The following is a 16,484-nucleotide window of genomic DNA, read 5'->3' on the forward strand; positions in this document are numbered from 1 at the left end:
TACGTCAATATACCCACCTTCACCTTTTTTTCCCTGCAAAACATTACTCAACAACCTCATTCAGCCAGGGGCAACGGTAACCCGTTCAGGATAGGCAGCAGTAGGATCCTGCTTATTTCCAAGTGCAGCAACTTCAGCAGAAACAGGTAGTTCACTGTTAGAACCTGGTTTTATTCTGTTTTAACCTCGGCCTTTGTCCTGCAGTTAAAGTCCTCGTTGCTGTTAAAATGTACACGTTATTTGTACACAGTTGGCGTATTTCTGGTTTGTGACAATTTTTTCACAAGCAGGATTTACTCTGTTCCAAATAACAGAAGCCACAACATGACAGACGCCTGCATGTCATTTTACCCACACATTTTACACATGCAAGTCAACAGTCCTTCAGTAACTTCCATCGCTTTTTAAAACGTTCGGATGAAGCCACGGTGGTTCAGCTGAGACCCAAAACGACCGTAGTCTTTTACAGCCCCGGTGCTCCGCTGGCGAACTGAGGAGAACACAAAAGCACGACGATTTAAAGCATTATCAGGAAAAAAAGTGTAGCGACATCTAGATTTGTTTTAAACAGTTTGACAGTAAACACCAAGGAAACCAGGCATACACAACCCCCCTTTGTAACCAGGTGAAGGTTTTTCTGTTTGCATAGTGAAGAGCTAATTCTAGAGCTGATGCTTTGCGGTGTTTTACGGACACAGGGAAGAGAGAGGTTTGTGTCTGATGCGTGCGACACGTGGGGAATCATCCCAGCTTCCCCGCTGTAGTTCAAACCGGCGTCACGTCCCAGTTCCACCCAGCTGCCATCCACGGGGACGTGCCACGGGTCTCCATCACGGTGCCACGTGAGACCATCATCTCCAACAGTCGTTAGTTTTCGTCTTGGCTGCCCCAACAGGTGAAAGGGGCCGGGTTTTCATCAAACGCTTCCCCCCGTGCATGGGACAAGCTCCTTGTCAACCTTTTGCTGGACAACGGGGAGACGGCACAGGACTGTTGGAGGGTCTAGGTGGAGCCCTGGGGTCTGTCCTCAGAGCATTGCTAAAGGCTTGTTTTTAAAGTCAGTGGTAGTCTTTAAGGCTTCAACCTCCCCCTTTGCTTTCACTGAGAAAATACAAAGAAGCGCTTGTTCAAGCTACGCTTCATGACTACTGTGCAGTGCATGTACAATAGCGTTTGAAGAAAAAATACTGACAATATAGAACAACATTATACAATCATCTGGCATGATCCCTTCTTTTGGCACTTTTCCTTCATTTATCTGATCTCACTGACTCCAAACACGGACCTTTCCGTACAGCTTTTCCCGGGCAGAGAGCTCCAGAGGGTCAGAAAGCAACTTTCCGGAGTCGGTGGCATCTTTGGCAAACACGGTCCTTCTGTCGTCAAACCAACCCCAGCCCCTCCAGCGCTACCGGCAGTGCAATCTCTTGACCTGTTTTTTTCTCGCAAGAGAAGACAGCTTCACATTTTGGGAGGATGCTCACACGCCTGCGCTGTCCCACAGCCAGCAAGGACTGCCTTCATCCCAGAGAGAAGGTGGCTGCAGAAAGGAGGAGGGTTAGAAATGACTTTCACACAAGTGTAAATAAATAAATACTCGGTTTCATCTTAGAGCCTCTGCAGATCTTGTGCTGCATCCACCATTCAGCAAGAGGTATTTTACTTCTCCGCTGGCATTATTTGTGGCACAGGCAGCGTCACACCTGACCTTTAAAGAGTGGAGGCTGGGAATTCCTGCTCTTTTAAGTGTAATTATATACAATTATTTTTTTTTGTGCAAGCTTACACAAACTTACAGAGTGTTAAATTAATAAAACATTCATCCTAGCTTCACATCGCCTCAAGTCTCGAACCGGACACCGCCTGGGGTGGATTTAGCTGAGGGCGGTTGTGCTCTCGCTAGCTCAGGAAGAAGGTGAGAGGGTCTAGGCGAGCCGGCCAGAAAACCACCCATGTTTTCCCCAGTCCTTAAGCAACGAGATGGAGAAGCGAAGGTAGAAATGCAGCTTCATCGGACTAAAAAACCTGTGGGCACACAACCTCATCAGAAAAGATCGATCCCACCCTGACGCTTTACTGAAAGCTGCTGCGACCACAACCCTTCCACGACACGATTGCGACGCCACGTCCAAAGGTCTCCTTCGACGCAGATGCAATGGACCGTGCGTGATGCTCTGGAAGCCGAGCAGCGCTGCCGGGACGCGGGCTCTCTGGTTCGGGGGCAGCTGGCTGCCCAGTGAAGGCGAGGTTTGGGAAGCCGGGGGTGCGAGGGGTCCCATGAAGCTTTTTTTGGCTGGAGACAAGCTCCAGCTCAGGCATTGCCTCCCGCACTTCCACCCAGCTCAGATTTAGAAAGAGAAAATTAACACAAAAACCCCTAAATATTTATGTAATCTTTTAAAAAGAAGATATTTAAGACACTGGCCTGGCGCGTTGGACTGTGAAATCTGTCTTAAGAGGGGAAAGACAGGATACATTCAGCACGTAAATCTAGATTTTTGTGGTGTAGGCTTGCTCAGAGAGGCAGCCCAAGCCTGGATGAAACCCACACAAGCACTGTGAGAAAGAAGGAAACCGCCTAGGGAGTTTGATCCGGGCTCAAGGGATTAACTGTGGGGAAGGGGCAGGGAGAAGGGGGCCTGTAAAAATAATTATAAATTTAGATGCACTTGAGAAGTGCATGCTTTAGCTCAAAATGTTGGGAGAAAATGGGATGAATTCTGAGTAAAAGCTGTGGGTTTCCCTCCTGAGCTTATTTCACTGCAAGGGGCAGATCCAGGCCATCGCTACTTCTCTCTGCACTGCTCTTCTACGTCCGGTCAAGGCTCTAATTAACTTAATTTCCTTCCAATTCACAGCTGGGTACGGGAGTAGGATTCGGTTTGGGTCAAAAGCGCCTGCTTCAATCAGCACCTAACGAGGCTGCGGCGTGCGAGAGGGCCCGGAAAGCCATCACCCACGAGCCGCAGCGGGTAGGCAGAGCAGGCCAGGTCTAGCCGGCCCTAGGTATGACTTTAAACATCCAGTAGTTTGTGTGCTAAGGAGATACAGAGATAGATATATATATTACGGAATCATTGCTATAAGATTTCTCAAAACAAAAGTGTCAATCTGTTGAAATATAGTATTTAAAATATATAAATTTTATCCATTAAAATATAAGATTTCTTTTTTAAAAAAAAAAATCCAGTTCAATTAGGAAAAAAGCGCCAGGGTCCTTGCAGTTATGCAAGTATGCCGGGAGAGAAAAAGAAAACCAGTTCCCGTTTGTTTTTTTTTTAAACCATTTAAGATGGAAGGAGAAATCCAACCATTTTTTAGATGGAGGAAATTGGGCAACAACTGTTCTCTTAGATCAGATCCACCCGTTTAAATGCATTGGCTGTCCTCCCTTCGTGCCGTGGGTCAGGGTGAGTTTGCCCCAGCACCGTGCTTCAGTAACATCCTGAAAATACCACTCGTCATCCGGCACGTGGGCCAGCAAGGTCGTTAACACCGCAGCCTCCGCCCTGGACGAAGGTCCCCGTGGGCACCGCGGGTCCCCAGTGAATACTCTGCAAGGCAGCTTTCAAGTATCAAGTTGAGGCGATGTTTTTTGAGTCCGATTACTGGAAATAATCAAGGAAATTATTGTGCTGTTAATGGACGATGGGGAAGAGCGTTAGAAACCCAAAGAGCCAGAGGGTGGGCTGCCACTGACGGCCACATCTGGGCAGACAACGCACGCTCCACCAAGCCCAGGCTCCGAGCTAGCTCTGGTCCAGGCTGCCCTGCCCGACTTCATGCCTTTAAGCGGAAATTTTTAGCGCGTCGCTCACCTGAGCTTTCTTAGTGGTTCGAACCTGAAGACGGCTAGCTGGGAGCAGGGGCAGGGCAGGCTTGCATCGCCCCGAGCAGCCGCGTCCGCGTGCCTGCGGGCCGGGAGGGCTGGGCTCCTGTCCCAACTCTACCGCCAACCCATCGGGTGCCCGGGAGAGGACGGCGATGCGTCAGATACCTCGGGATGCCTCCTCGGGCCGCTCTTGGACATGTAAGGACAGGCCTTAGGTGCGCTGAGAGATGTCTTAACTGAGCGGGAACCTGCGGGGTATGTGTCAGCAGGGAGAACGTCCTTCCTGAAATCACCCGGCCAGCGTTTCCCTTTCTGGATTTTGATCTTAGCGGGAAGAACATGAAACCCTCTTGCCTCCGAAGAGGCAGGGACCAGGAGAAAAGCTGCATTTGCTCCCTGGGTCACAGCGTCCAGAGCACAGCTCCCAGCTGCTCCACCCGAGCTCTCTGCTGGGTCACTAACATGAATGTACAAGTTCCTACAAGGCTTTTCAGTAAAATCCTTATTTTATATCTTTCTTCACTGCATTTGGCTTTGTACTTAAAGGAAGTAACTTATAATCTCTACTGCTGCTGCAGACAGTGAGATACATTCATTTATAAGTACTACGGGTGGATCTATTTGAGTTGATGGTTGGACTCGATGATCTTAGAGGTCTTTTCCAACCTTAATGATTCTGTGATTCTGTTTGGTTCTTCCTAGCAGAAACACGGATCAGCCTCCCTCCCCAACAGCCCTTGAGTCAGGTCATTCGAACAGCTGACATCGGTAACAGTCTGACCTGCCGCAGCGTAAGGAACAAAACGGGGCCTGCAGAGAGGACAAGACTGTTTCGGGGACAGAAAAAGCCTACTTCTGAGTACAGCCCTGATTTCTCTTGGCATATTGAAGTGGCAAGGCAAGGAACGGACGAGGTCCTTATCCCACGCCCCATGTACTGCTCACACAACCCCCCCAGCTGGGGAACCCAAATGTCACCAACCGCATGTAGAGGCATTGCAGTGTATTCACGGGGACGACGGACACTTCCTTCAGACCAATGGACCAGAAAGCTGGAGGATTTTTTTTTCTCTCTCTTTTTTTTTTTTGTTGATCTGAAAGGACTCTGGCTTCTCTCTGAACTGGACCTACAAATGTCTTACCACCAAAACGAAAAAACAATTGTTGTGGGTGGAAGTATGACAAAAAATAGTTTTCCTATAAGATAATCTGATAAACCTCATCGTCCTCTAGGAAGGCAACATCGTCCACCAGTGCTACTTAGCACCCAGAGTGCTCTTCGACCGCAGCAGATACCGATCGACTCTGACTTTCCGCCTATCCACTGTCCTATTCTCGCTGTCGAAAATCCGCTGCAGATGCAGGGCCAACCTCCTGTCCTCCTCCTCTTGCTGGAGCTTCTGCTCCATCTCCCGTACCAAGCGATCCTCCGGAGCCAAGCCCACCTCCCCTGCCGCGTGCCTCAGTCTTTTGACAGAGCCGTTGTGCTCCAAGTGCTTCGTTTTGCAGCGTCTCTTCCGGCCCCGTCTCAGTGACGGGGGCTGTTCCCCGATGATGTTCTCAACGGAATTGCAGGTGCTGTTCTGCACGTTGATCAATTCGCTGTTGTTCAGGTATTTCAACTGCTTTTTTCCTGATGTCTTGACGGGGACTCCTAGCGTGCTGTTGTCAGGCAGCGACGCACTGACGCCCATGAGTCTTCTGCTCAGCATTTTCGGGCCAAGACTAAGACAGGATTTGTCCATGAACGCGTTCACTTTTAGGTCGGGGACTTCGGACACTCGTGTGTTTAGGGAGGTGACGTTTGATCTCGCATCTGGTTCGGCCGTGCTGACGTCTGTTATTAAGGCTTGTGAATCTCTGTTCTTCTCACTCCCTCTTCCCAGCTTCGTTTCACTGATGGAAGGAAAGAAATCCAGCTCGGGGCGAGGGTCTCCTGTTGTGTCAGGTGGAAGGTGATCATCCTGCACTTGCGGCTGCTCTTTAGTGCAAGTGCTGGAGTTGGTGACATCGGGAACTAGAACGTCTTCCCCGGGCTCCGAAGCCAAGGACGTAAGGGTCGCTTTAGACAGAGTCTTTTTCATCTGGCGCTCCTGAAATATCTGCTCCCATTTTTTCAGTATTCTAGGACTGGCCTCGTAGGTGGTCGGCTTCTGCAGGCTCCGGTTCAGGTTTCTTGGGGTAGACTTGATAATGAGAGGGCTCAGGACTCTCCCGTCAGGAAGCCTCTTGGGAGGCGTACACGGGGAGCAGACGATAGGCTTGAAGTGGTTGAGCTCTTCCGAGATGCTGTCGTTGCTCTCAGGGCTGATGGATCGCTCTGGCTTGTGCAGGGCCGAGAGGGACGAAACGGGGTTGAGAACCAGGCGTTTCTCTGCTGTCAGGTCTGGGGCGGAGAGGCAGCGGTTGTTTTGGGTGGACGACAAAACTCCAACCAGCGGCGTCGATGTGCTGGTGACGGACGGCACCTGCAAGGCAAGGCAACACAGCTCAAAAAGATTGTCATTGAGAAGAATACGGACAAGCACGCGAGCGGAGAACAGGAGAACGTGAGGCTATCGCGCTCAGCTCCTGCAGCAGACCGGCTGGAGAGCTCTCTGGAACAGCCGTGGCAGCCTCTGCTGGTCATGGCACCTTTCACGGCCGATACAGAACGTAAGTCCAGTACGATCTGGGTCTCAAATTTATTTCAGTGTAAGAGCTGTTCTTGCTGCTGGGACCACTCTGAGGGTAAAAAGCTTGAAGCAAGGCAAGACGAGGAGAAACTGAGAAGCACTGCACCACCCCGGCTGAAGGAAGCCATGCTCTTCAAGGGAAATCATCTCCAAAGGGTTTTTTGCTCCCTACCAAGCCGTAGGAGAGAAAGAATAAATACTTGGCCCAGGTTTAACACACTGCGCGGCAAAACGTCATGAGAAAAGGTGTGTATATGCTTGAGGCAGATTGATGGAACAACCTTGATGAGTGGCCACCACACAGCCTCTAGCAGACTTAAGAGCCGCATTTCTTGTCATCTTGTCATCTCCAAAACCATCCCTTAATGCTGCTACCTTTGGAATGCGAGAGAACCCAGCCACAAATGAATCAGAAATGAAAGCTGCGTGTACACAACTGCAAATGGTATCATCATTCTTCTCTAAGATGAAATGATTTTATCCAGCAGCTAGTTTGAACAATTATCGCCTTTCCCTGCTTAGCCCGAGATAGAGTTGTTTCTGCTAGCTTCTTTTGAGGTCAAAATAAGTTTGTGGAACACCCTTGTAGTGCAACTCTTAACTGGTCAGGTCCATAAGCCATCTACTGAAAAAAAAAGGTCCTGGGAGGGAAGGTCCAGCTCCTGTCAGCTCAGATGGGAACTGGACCATGGTCCACGCTCATAACCTCAGAGATGTGTAGCTAGGTGATTGCTGGGGTCAACTTAGTGTGCCCAGTGGGGATTTTACCATTTTCCAAGCAACATTCCCCAACCAAACTCACTTTCCAAAGGATTGCAGAGGCTTCTGTTCCCTATGGGATCTCTGGAATTGAACCGTCCCCTTCTCCATCTGGGATGAAACTGAGCCCAAGAAGGAGGGGTATCAGCACGAGGAGGTGGAACATCCCAGCAAGTGGCACCGGTGGAGCAGGGCTGGAGCTGTTCCAGGCTGAGAACTGACAGCTCTCATGACTTAAGCTGCTGCTGCCGGCCACTAGGATGCCACGGGCCAGAGAGGCACATCGGAGAGGAGGCGGAGTACGGCTTCAGAGACAGAGATTGGTACAAGAGCCAGCATGCAAAATCTGATTCTGCTGGCAAGGCCAAACAGAGGGGTCAAGTGGTGTTGCCAGTCACGGCGCAAGGAAAGGCGTTTGTAAAGGTCGTCTCTGATGAGTGGGAGATACCCAGCCGTTACTGCTGGAAGAGCCTGAAGAATCTCCGGCTCAGATTTTCAGCGGTGCTTGCTGATCACCACTCATTTTGAAGCACTGCGGTGCACTGAAAAGTCAGGCCTGTTGCACAGGGTAACAGATACGGTTAATTCCCTCGGTCTGCTGGATGCGAGGGGAAGCAAGACCAGGTCAGCTCTTCCTATAGCGTGGAAGTGCAAAAGAAAGTATCCTGACATCAGGAGAGCAATGAATTTTGCTCTCTTTAAACAGGTTTGGAAAGAACAGGAGAGAAAGGCGGAGGAAGAGAGGATTTTTTTCTAAACTTCTAAAAGATTTTTCTTTAATCAGCTGGGGATTCAGCCTTAAAAAGAAAATTAATTACAAAACAAAAGCATGATAAGTATCCTTCCAACTTCCAATTATCCTCCAATGCTAACAAACGACTCTGTAAGCTGTCTACTTTTCTGCTTAGTAATTTCTAACCTAGCAGGTTTTTATTGTGAGCTACAAGGAAGTGATTGGCCCCATGGCGATAACGCAGCACTAGCAGCGCCACAAACACAGCATTTTATATCTCCGGATTACTGGCGCTGTGTAACCTCAGATAAGAACATTTACACATAGCAACGCTATGTTTCCAGACGCAGCCGGTACCTTTGTTTTGTTGGCTGATCTCTGCCTGCTCTTTGATCTCTCCTGAATGGTGTCGTTGCAGCTCCGACTCCTCTCCACCTTGGCGGTTAGGTTCCTGAAAAGCAGATGTGTGAAAAGGGGAGATCGTTCATGACCTTAGGAACAACCAGCCCAGCAGCCCTGGCAGCAGCTACCCGTGGGGGAGGCATCAGCCTTGGCAGCGCCCGGCTCTCAGAGATGCCTCCTACGCCCTCGGGATAAAGGGATCCAGGAATCTTGATCTGCCGCACAGCCCTCGTCTGTGTTCAAGGGCTCCGCACTACTGACACCTCCACCTACGGCTTGTAACTAATTGAGGTCAGAGCTAATGATGGAAACCTCTTCTGTGCTTCTCGTGTGAAAACACACTTGGTTACTCAGCCGCTTCCACTGCATCATGCAACAGCTTTCACTGATAAGCCCCACTGTTTGGGGCTGACGCTATCTCTTAGTATCTGTGCTGGGGAAGGATCCAGCACTCTTAAATTACCACACAGAATTTCGTACTTTAATGATTTCTGTCGTTAAATCTACAGGCAATGATTTTTCTGCTTCATGGGATCGACACTAACTTCGTTAACCCCCAGGATTTTAAAACAGGTAGGAGGTAATCAGACAGATGCTATATTCTACCAATTAGCCTGTTCTAAAATTCCAGAAAAATTATTACTTATTTGGGATTGGAACAACCATTTTAATTAAATTTAAAGCATCTCAGGTATGTTTAGAACAACAGTCAAAAGAACGTGAGATTTACATCTCTAATGAACATTCATCAGCTTGAATCAAATCTCAGCATCTTACCCTGAAAGGAAAGCAAAGGAGTAGGCACTGGTCTTGGAAACAAAAGCCGACCGATGTGTTTGCTTGCCCTGGAATGGTTCTTCATTCTCTGAATCCGAGAGACGTTCAGGAAACTGAAGTCAATCAAGGAAGAGTTAGCTGACACGTACAACAAAAAGAATCACTTGGAAAATAAAGCTCTTTCTTGCAAAGATATTAAAGATTCCAAAAGCCCCTGTTCTGATTACACGTAGAGGACATAAACTGAGAATGCAACCTGCCAGCAGACAGACATGCTCGTGCGGCTCCCTCCACTGGAGCTGTAACAGCTCAGAGGCTGGCCCCAATGGCATAAATAATGCAAAAATAAGCACACAGCTCCTATGTATAGCTGTCAGTCATTGAAGAAAGTTAATTTATTGATCAAGGAAACGTGAGAAAATCCTACAAGAAAGGTACTACGGGACGTTATTCAGTACCCACATATCAGCCTATCAGTCTTTAAATCTTAAGAGCATTTCCTGCGGAGTCTCACAACTGAAATGAGAAGGAGGCAAAACTCAGCATGAAGAATCTGTTGGACTGCAATACCGTACGCCTACACTGTAGAAGATTCATGGAGATATGTTCACGGAAATGCATATATGCCTGAAGACCAAGGATACACAGAGCACAGTGGTTACCTCTACAGATTTAACTGATACGTTTGGAAGAGCTGCACCTTCAGTCGTGAGTAAAGTGAGTAAAAGGGGGGACAGAAACCTCTAGAAGAACATCTGTAGTCGTAACAAACCTTAGAAGACAGTTCTCATTAACATGGATCTTTATAATCTGTTAGCTCATAGCCTTCAAGGGCTATAAAGAAGCCAATCAACTAATTCTGGAAAGCTCCCTATGTCAAAGGATGAAAGGTTCCAGTTTCAACAGGCAGGAATGGGAGATACTCAACTAGTCAAGGCCTTAAAAAAACTAGTTCTTGTTCGAGGACTGAGCCTTAGCAGCATTTCACCTACCAGCCAGTGTCTATGATGTGGACAGAAAAGAGAAGCACAAGCTTACTTACACACTCTTGGTTCACTTTAAGCACTAAAGATTCATCTTTTTTCTGCTGTTCTTCCATTTTTTTTTTCCCTACGTCCATGTCATCTAGAATGAACTTGTGAACCAGATCCTCAGAAGCTTTTTCTTCTTGTAGTTTTTCTTCTCTCAGCTGGAAATAACAACAAAAGAGACAGCGTAGTTGAAATGTCTTAAGTCCTACACTGGTTGCCAATAAGTGACTTTCCAAGAGTCTGGCCACATAATTTAACTTTGTGTCTCTATTTCTCTCGTCTAGAGTAGAGCCACTGCCTCCCTCACTAGCAATAAGGTGAAGATCGGTTTGCTTCTACAATGCTTTCACGTGCACTCTACACAAACACCACGGATATTTTCTTCTTTGCAAAACAGCAAAGAAGCCAGGGTTAGCTCCAGGGTTTGACACAGACTTCTCTGCCACACCATTTTCTAAAACAGAGAGACAAAAGCTTTTGTCTATTTGTAGATAATCATACTACAAATACAAATGTGCAAAACAGGAGTTTCATGCAAGCTACGACATTTCAATTTTAGTCTTCAAATGGACTTCAACACAGTACACACAATTTGGCAGTCATATAGACAGCATCACCTAAATTAAAATCGGTTAGATACAGCAATTCCCACGTTGAAGCCTGCACACTGATTGAAATCCTATTGTTTCATTGATGCATTGGGATGGAGAAGATCCAGAGAGATCACCTAACCCTCCGATGGCCCAAAGCTTGAATTCAGTTTATCAGCTGAAGTGCAAATGCGGGTGAGAAGTGCAAGCGAATGCCAGGATCTAGGACACAAGGTACATGGATCCAGAGGATCCTGCCTGCTGCACGTTGAACGGCCGCTTACCCCCGCACCACGCTGGACGGACTTGCTTTTACACCCTGGTTTCCTACTCTGCCCCACGTAGTTAATCCCATATTGAAATCCCTTTGCTTTTTTAATACATTCCTGCAATCTAAGGAGTCTGATCCAAAGAAGGCACCGAGCACTTTCAGCCTTTTTGGTATCACCTCCTATGAGGAATACTTCCCCTACATTTCCTCTTCTTTTTCTCTACTTCCAATGCATTCTTAGATGTTTTCTTGCTACTTTTTAGCACCCTGGCAATTCAAAAAGGCTATGATGCAACATTATTTTATCAGCGTGCTGCACTGCTGCATTTCACAAACCTGAAGGCTGCACAAGAAATCCTACAGAACTGCCAGGGCAGCCCCAAGCTACGTCTTGCTGCACTTCCCATCCTTTTTCTGCACTGAAGGCTTTTTTGCTGGGACTTCTGAAGTGCGCCTCTTCCATTAAGTGCCAGTCCCCATATACTCCTTTATCTTCCCAGAAGATCCCCTACCCATTCTCGAGCTTGTGGAAGTCCAGTAATAAGGAAAGTGGGTAATAAGAAAAGTGGATTTCAGAGAAGGGCAAACACTTTCCTTCCTTCCCTCCCTCCAAAAAGCACAATCCATCACTTAGTGGTCCCCTTTAACCAACCAAAGTCGATCTTCAGTGTCCACAAGCTCCTCCCGGCCAGGCTTTCCCGGCAGAGACTTCTTTCTTCCTGAACCAAAGGATTATCCCCAGCACGGTCCACGATTCTGATGGGCTGCCTGTCTTGCTGCATTATATTGTCCTCCCTACCTAAGGAATCAAACCCCCCATTTCTGCCAGGACCTCTTTTCTGCAGACTTGCTACTCAAAACCAACAAACCCCCTTTTTTCCTCCTTTCCATCACCTTTTCCTGACGAACAGGCTCTACAGTACCTACTTCAGATAGCCCCATCCGATCGTCCCTGCCCAGGATAACATCGCCCAGCTCCCTTCTCACTCATCACTCATCGCCCAGCTTGTCTCTCACCTCTTCCTCAACTTCAGGCTCACACATAGGCCATGAATAGTCTACATATATATGTATATATACCAGGTTCTTCCTTCTTCCTCCACCCAACCTCTGCGCATAAGTTATCCTCGACTGGGACAACAACAAGCCTGACCTTTGACTGACAGGTCTCCATCACGCTGATGAATCACAGCTATGGCTGAGCACTAGGAAATCAAACGCTTCTGTTTATTTCTCACATTTGAGCGTAGGCATCTCAGATGCTTATGACGCTGCCCTGTGACACTCCCTCCTATCCTCTCACACCGCCGCAGTTTCCCCCTCGCCTCCCGGGTGGAGGACCCGGTGCCCTCCAGTAAAGCTCAAGGCACCCAGCGGCAGCTCGAGCACTGGATCCTACAGCACTGCGCATAAAGGCAGTGGGCGATGTTGCAACAGCTCCTCATTCTTCCCAAAATATTTAGTATTTTTCTTCCCTACCGAGGAAGGGGGGGGAAGGAGGGAAGGGGAAACCAGCATGGACATGTGGGTGACAAAGAAAACACAGTTCATGATGCATTACACATTTCAGACTGGGAAGGACCCGAATCCTACTGAGTCCGAACCCCCAGAGCCGAGGAAGAGAGAGGTAGGAGGAGAGAAGGTAGGAACCAGGACACCCCCTCCCCACCCCGTTTGGCTGATTGTGGGTGTTCAGCAAATGTTTTCAAAGGCTGGTTCGACTTCTCGTTTAGAGTTGTTTCAAGATGTATCTTTAAATGCCTCATCTATTAATAATCTCGAGCAATAACTACAACACAGTGTCTGACTAATATAGATTATGGCCGCATGATGCAGACATGATGAATAGTCTACTGTACGTTTCATGAACAATATTTCTGCACTTAAAGGAGACTTTTTTAAGTGTCTGAAAAACAAGTTCACATCGAGATTTATCACAAAGATGACTCTTTTTGGCCAGCTGAAATACTACCCAACACTTGTGTCCCTTCTGTATTTCTCACATGGGAGAAAGCTAAATGGAAATCGTCACTATTTTGTCTAACTTGTAAAATTATACTCAATTCCCAAATCTAAAGCCACAAGCACATGTAACAACACACAGGAATATTTAAGGATTTTAGGCCAACCCATGGCACAGTTAATGGGAGGTGCAAGCATAAGCTCTGCTGACAGTGAACAGTGAAAAAAGCCACAACAGGATCCTAATCCTAATCAACGGGATACAAAAAGGAATTTAGCTCCAGAAATCACGTTGCAAACAAAAGCAAACTCTAATGATAAAATCTGTACTAATTAAAAAAAATCATTTTAAGTAGCCTAATGTAAATTATCTCCCAGAAAATTTACTTACAAACGTGGCAATACTATGCTGGGACATGAGGACTAGAAATTGAAACAAGCTGGTGTGAAACACCTACCCTGGGAGAACTACCCTACGTTATCGGAGTAGCATCTTTGAAATACTGGAAGCAGGACCGTCAGCTGCTATCAGCAGTACGGTTATCAGAAAACACACTTTAACCTGTAGCCCTTTCGGATATCCCGTTTGAAACGGCAGGAAAAAATAGTGTACAAGCAATCGCTAATTTTTTGCTCAAGAATTGCTCAAGAAATGAGAATTTCAGGAACGTCATTCTTGATACTAACATTCATTTCCAAAAGTTTGGTAAACTCACGTTTGACATCTTCTCTTCACTCCATAAACTGTCCGGGTTTGCTTGCTCGCTCCCCGAGCCCGCTCCGTCTACCCATGCCGCTGGAAAGCTGCATGTCAGCACATGCCTCAGGTAGGAGTTTCCCTCCTGACTGCGTGTGATTACAAGCAATAGACTGCTTGTGATAGAGAGACAGTTTAACAGGACGAGTTAGGTTTTTAGTACACAGAAATGATATCCTACTTTGGAAAAATATAAAATACAAGAGCACCAAGTGCACTGTGTAAAAGAGAGAAAAAACCCTCGCTCTTCTGCACAGACAGCAAACGTTTCATCTCATTCTGAAAGTCAGTTGAGAAAATTACACTACGAGATTATCCACTTCAAATAAAAATTCTTCAGTACGTAATTATGGTAACTACTTTGTTTTCAACTGCAAAAGGCCGGGAAGCAGGTCAAGAGCTAGGATTTATAAAACAACTCACATCTGGGAGATGTAAAAGCTTTTGAATGCTCCTCTCCCTTCCTCAGGAGGAAAGCCAGCATGGGTTATCCCCGTTTCACGGGCCGGGAAGCTGAGATGAAATTTCTTGCCTCGAGACACAGAGGGAAGCCCAGCTATATGCAAGGTTTGATTCCCAAACCTGAGTTCTCGTCTCCTCCTGCCTAATTCAGAAGTTCAGAGACACCAAGAAACTCTCACTAAGTGGCAACAGCCACAGTTTTGCCTGGCATAAGGAAAAAGTGCGAGTGCATTATCAGTCGCCATTTTGTCAGCAAAATTACATTGTCCTTTCCTCCTAGATGATTATTCAGAGAATCTCCTCCCCGCATCAGCTCTTTCAGATGAGGTTCATAAAAAGTGAGTTTAAGTCAGGAGGGGAAAGAAACCTATCTCCAATCTGCCAGAGCAAAAAGGGGGAGCCAGCAGGCTGAACAAGAACGAGACAAAAATATGCCCCAAATGCCAGAAACATGTTAAAGTATTTCCTTTCGACTGGTGGGAAAGCGAGAAGTGTTGGCACCGGACTGCACGTGGTATCTTTTTGCTGAAGTCAAGCCGTAGATGCAAAAACCTCTTCAGCTGCAGTCTGACTATGCTTCAAGTGTGCTTAACTGGACTTTATATAAATCATCTTTCAAGTCGGTAACGGAGCGATCAGGATTAGCAAACGGTGACCAAGTATCCACTTTGTCCTGCACGGATGCAATGCTCCTATAAATTTTTTATGGACCATGGGAGAAAAGATGGTTTAATCCTTCCAGAAGATCCAGATATGCATCAGTCCGGAGGCACTTGGAAGAACTGCAGAGCTAAGATCCTGTCCCCATGAACTCAGGCGGTTCCTGCTCCTCTGGACACCCGGGAAATTCTGGCCTTGCAGCTGGATTGAAGACATCAAGCAACAAGTCTGGCAGGATCAATGATGAGTTAGCTCCAGTATCATCATGGAAAGTCTCCCACTCACTATTACGGAGAGATTTAGAAAAGCCTAGCAAGGTTTACAGTTAATACCTATATGAAAAGCTTTATGTCTTCTTTAAGCCAAAGATACCCTGAGTATACTCATCCTAAAGGTTACAGTGAAAAAAAATTAAATTGCCAAATACAGTGATGCACATTTAAGTTAATTTAACTAGGTTTTTATATGAATAAGATTTCTGTGCACTTAAGTCTTACACTGCTGCCGAAACCAACTGTTTCTCAACAAAGTGTCTCACCGTTGCTAAAAATGCCACAAGTCACAAGACTTTACGCACAAGGCATGCTTGCCTACCTAGCGAAAGTCACCTGGACCAGAGAAGAGTTTGCATTTCTTAAGATCAGTTCATGAAAGGTTACAGTCAGCCAAAGTTGTCCTAATAACCTGTAGTGACACTGCCCATCAGTGTCACTGCTAATTCCACACATGGAGAACCAGGAGAGAAGTCCCTTCAACATTTTTTAATTGTTTCCTCACATATATGCATTTCCCAGACTAGTTACTTACTTTAAATATCATTTAAGCAGTATTTTCCTACTTAGCATCACCCGGTGGACAAGGCTATTTTTTTTTCTGTCTAAACATCAGCTTCCCAGCGCTTTTTATGGTTGTTGAGATCTTCAAATGAAAACCCAAAGAAAATTCTTCAATGATAAAAAAAACTCTCTTCCTTTTCCCCAGCAGGTAAACTAATCAGCGAGAGGTTGGACCCATCTCAAAGAAAAACCACCATCACAGAGATCAAGGCCCCGGGACAGCAATTAAATCTATTGACAGAGACACCAGCAGCGGGGCAGAGTCCACGTTGTTTCGGCAGGACGGTGCGCGGGTCCAGGCAGAGGAAGGGACGACAGACGCAGGAGCTACGAGTGGCAGCGCGAATGTTTCAGCAAGTTATGGGAGACTCTCACGAGAGGGGTTGCAATGGAAATCATTATCTGCTCGGTTGCAGCAGTCATTGCTTTCACAGTGATGTTTCTCGCTTAAAAAGCAGCCAATTTTCGTAAATGACTAGCCACTGGAAAAATTTCAATGATTCAGATTAAAAAAAAAAAACCTTTTTAAATGTAGAAAATATTTTCCCAGATCTTAACTCCAAAACAGCTGAAAAGCTTTTCTTCCCTTTTCAGTTTTTTGTCTTTAAATGACTTTTTTTTCTTGCCTAAAAATAGACAGAAAGCTCTAGTTTGGAATAGATTGTTTCTGAGAAGGATGTTACTGCAGGAGATGCCTGATGCTGCAAAAGCCTTTATGGAATTACATCCACAAATAT

At 46.6% G+C, this 16,484-nt stretch overlaps 1 protein-coding gene across 4 annotated transcripts in view; it reads right to left on the minus strand.

The window, feature by feature from the left end:
- Positions 1-150: 150 nt before the first annotated feature.
- RNF169 (ring finger protein 169) overlaps positions 151-16,484 on the minus strand; it is a 30,571-nt gene continuing 14,237 nt past the window's right edge. For 2 of the 4 annotated variants that reach the window (XM_075140428.1, XM_075140429.1), the window contains exons 3-6: positions 10,221-10,367; positions 9,179-9,291; positions 8,357-8,450; positions 151-6,300 (exon numbers count right to left, since the gene is read on the minus strand). In XM_075140428.1, coding sequence (XP_074996529.1) covers positions 5,089-6,300; positions 8,357-8,450; positions 9,179-9,291; positions 10,221-10,367 — 1,566 coding nt within the window. In that variant the 3' untranslated portion in view covers positions 151-5,088. The remainder of the gene's footprint in view (positions 6,301-8,356; positions 8,451-9,178; positions 9,292-10,220; positions 10,368-16,484) is intronic. The other 2 variants (XR_012672098.1, XR_012672099.1) reach the window with 2 other exon arrangements.

Source organism: Calonectris borealis, chromosome 1 (assembly GCF_964195595.1).
Source record: "Calonectris borealis chromosome 1, bCalBor7.hap1.2, whole genome shotgun sequence".
Classification (NCBI taxonomy): Eukaryota; Metazoa; Chordata; class Aves; order Procellariiformes; family Procellariidae; genus Calonectris; species Calonectris borealis.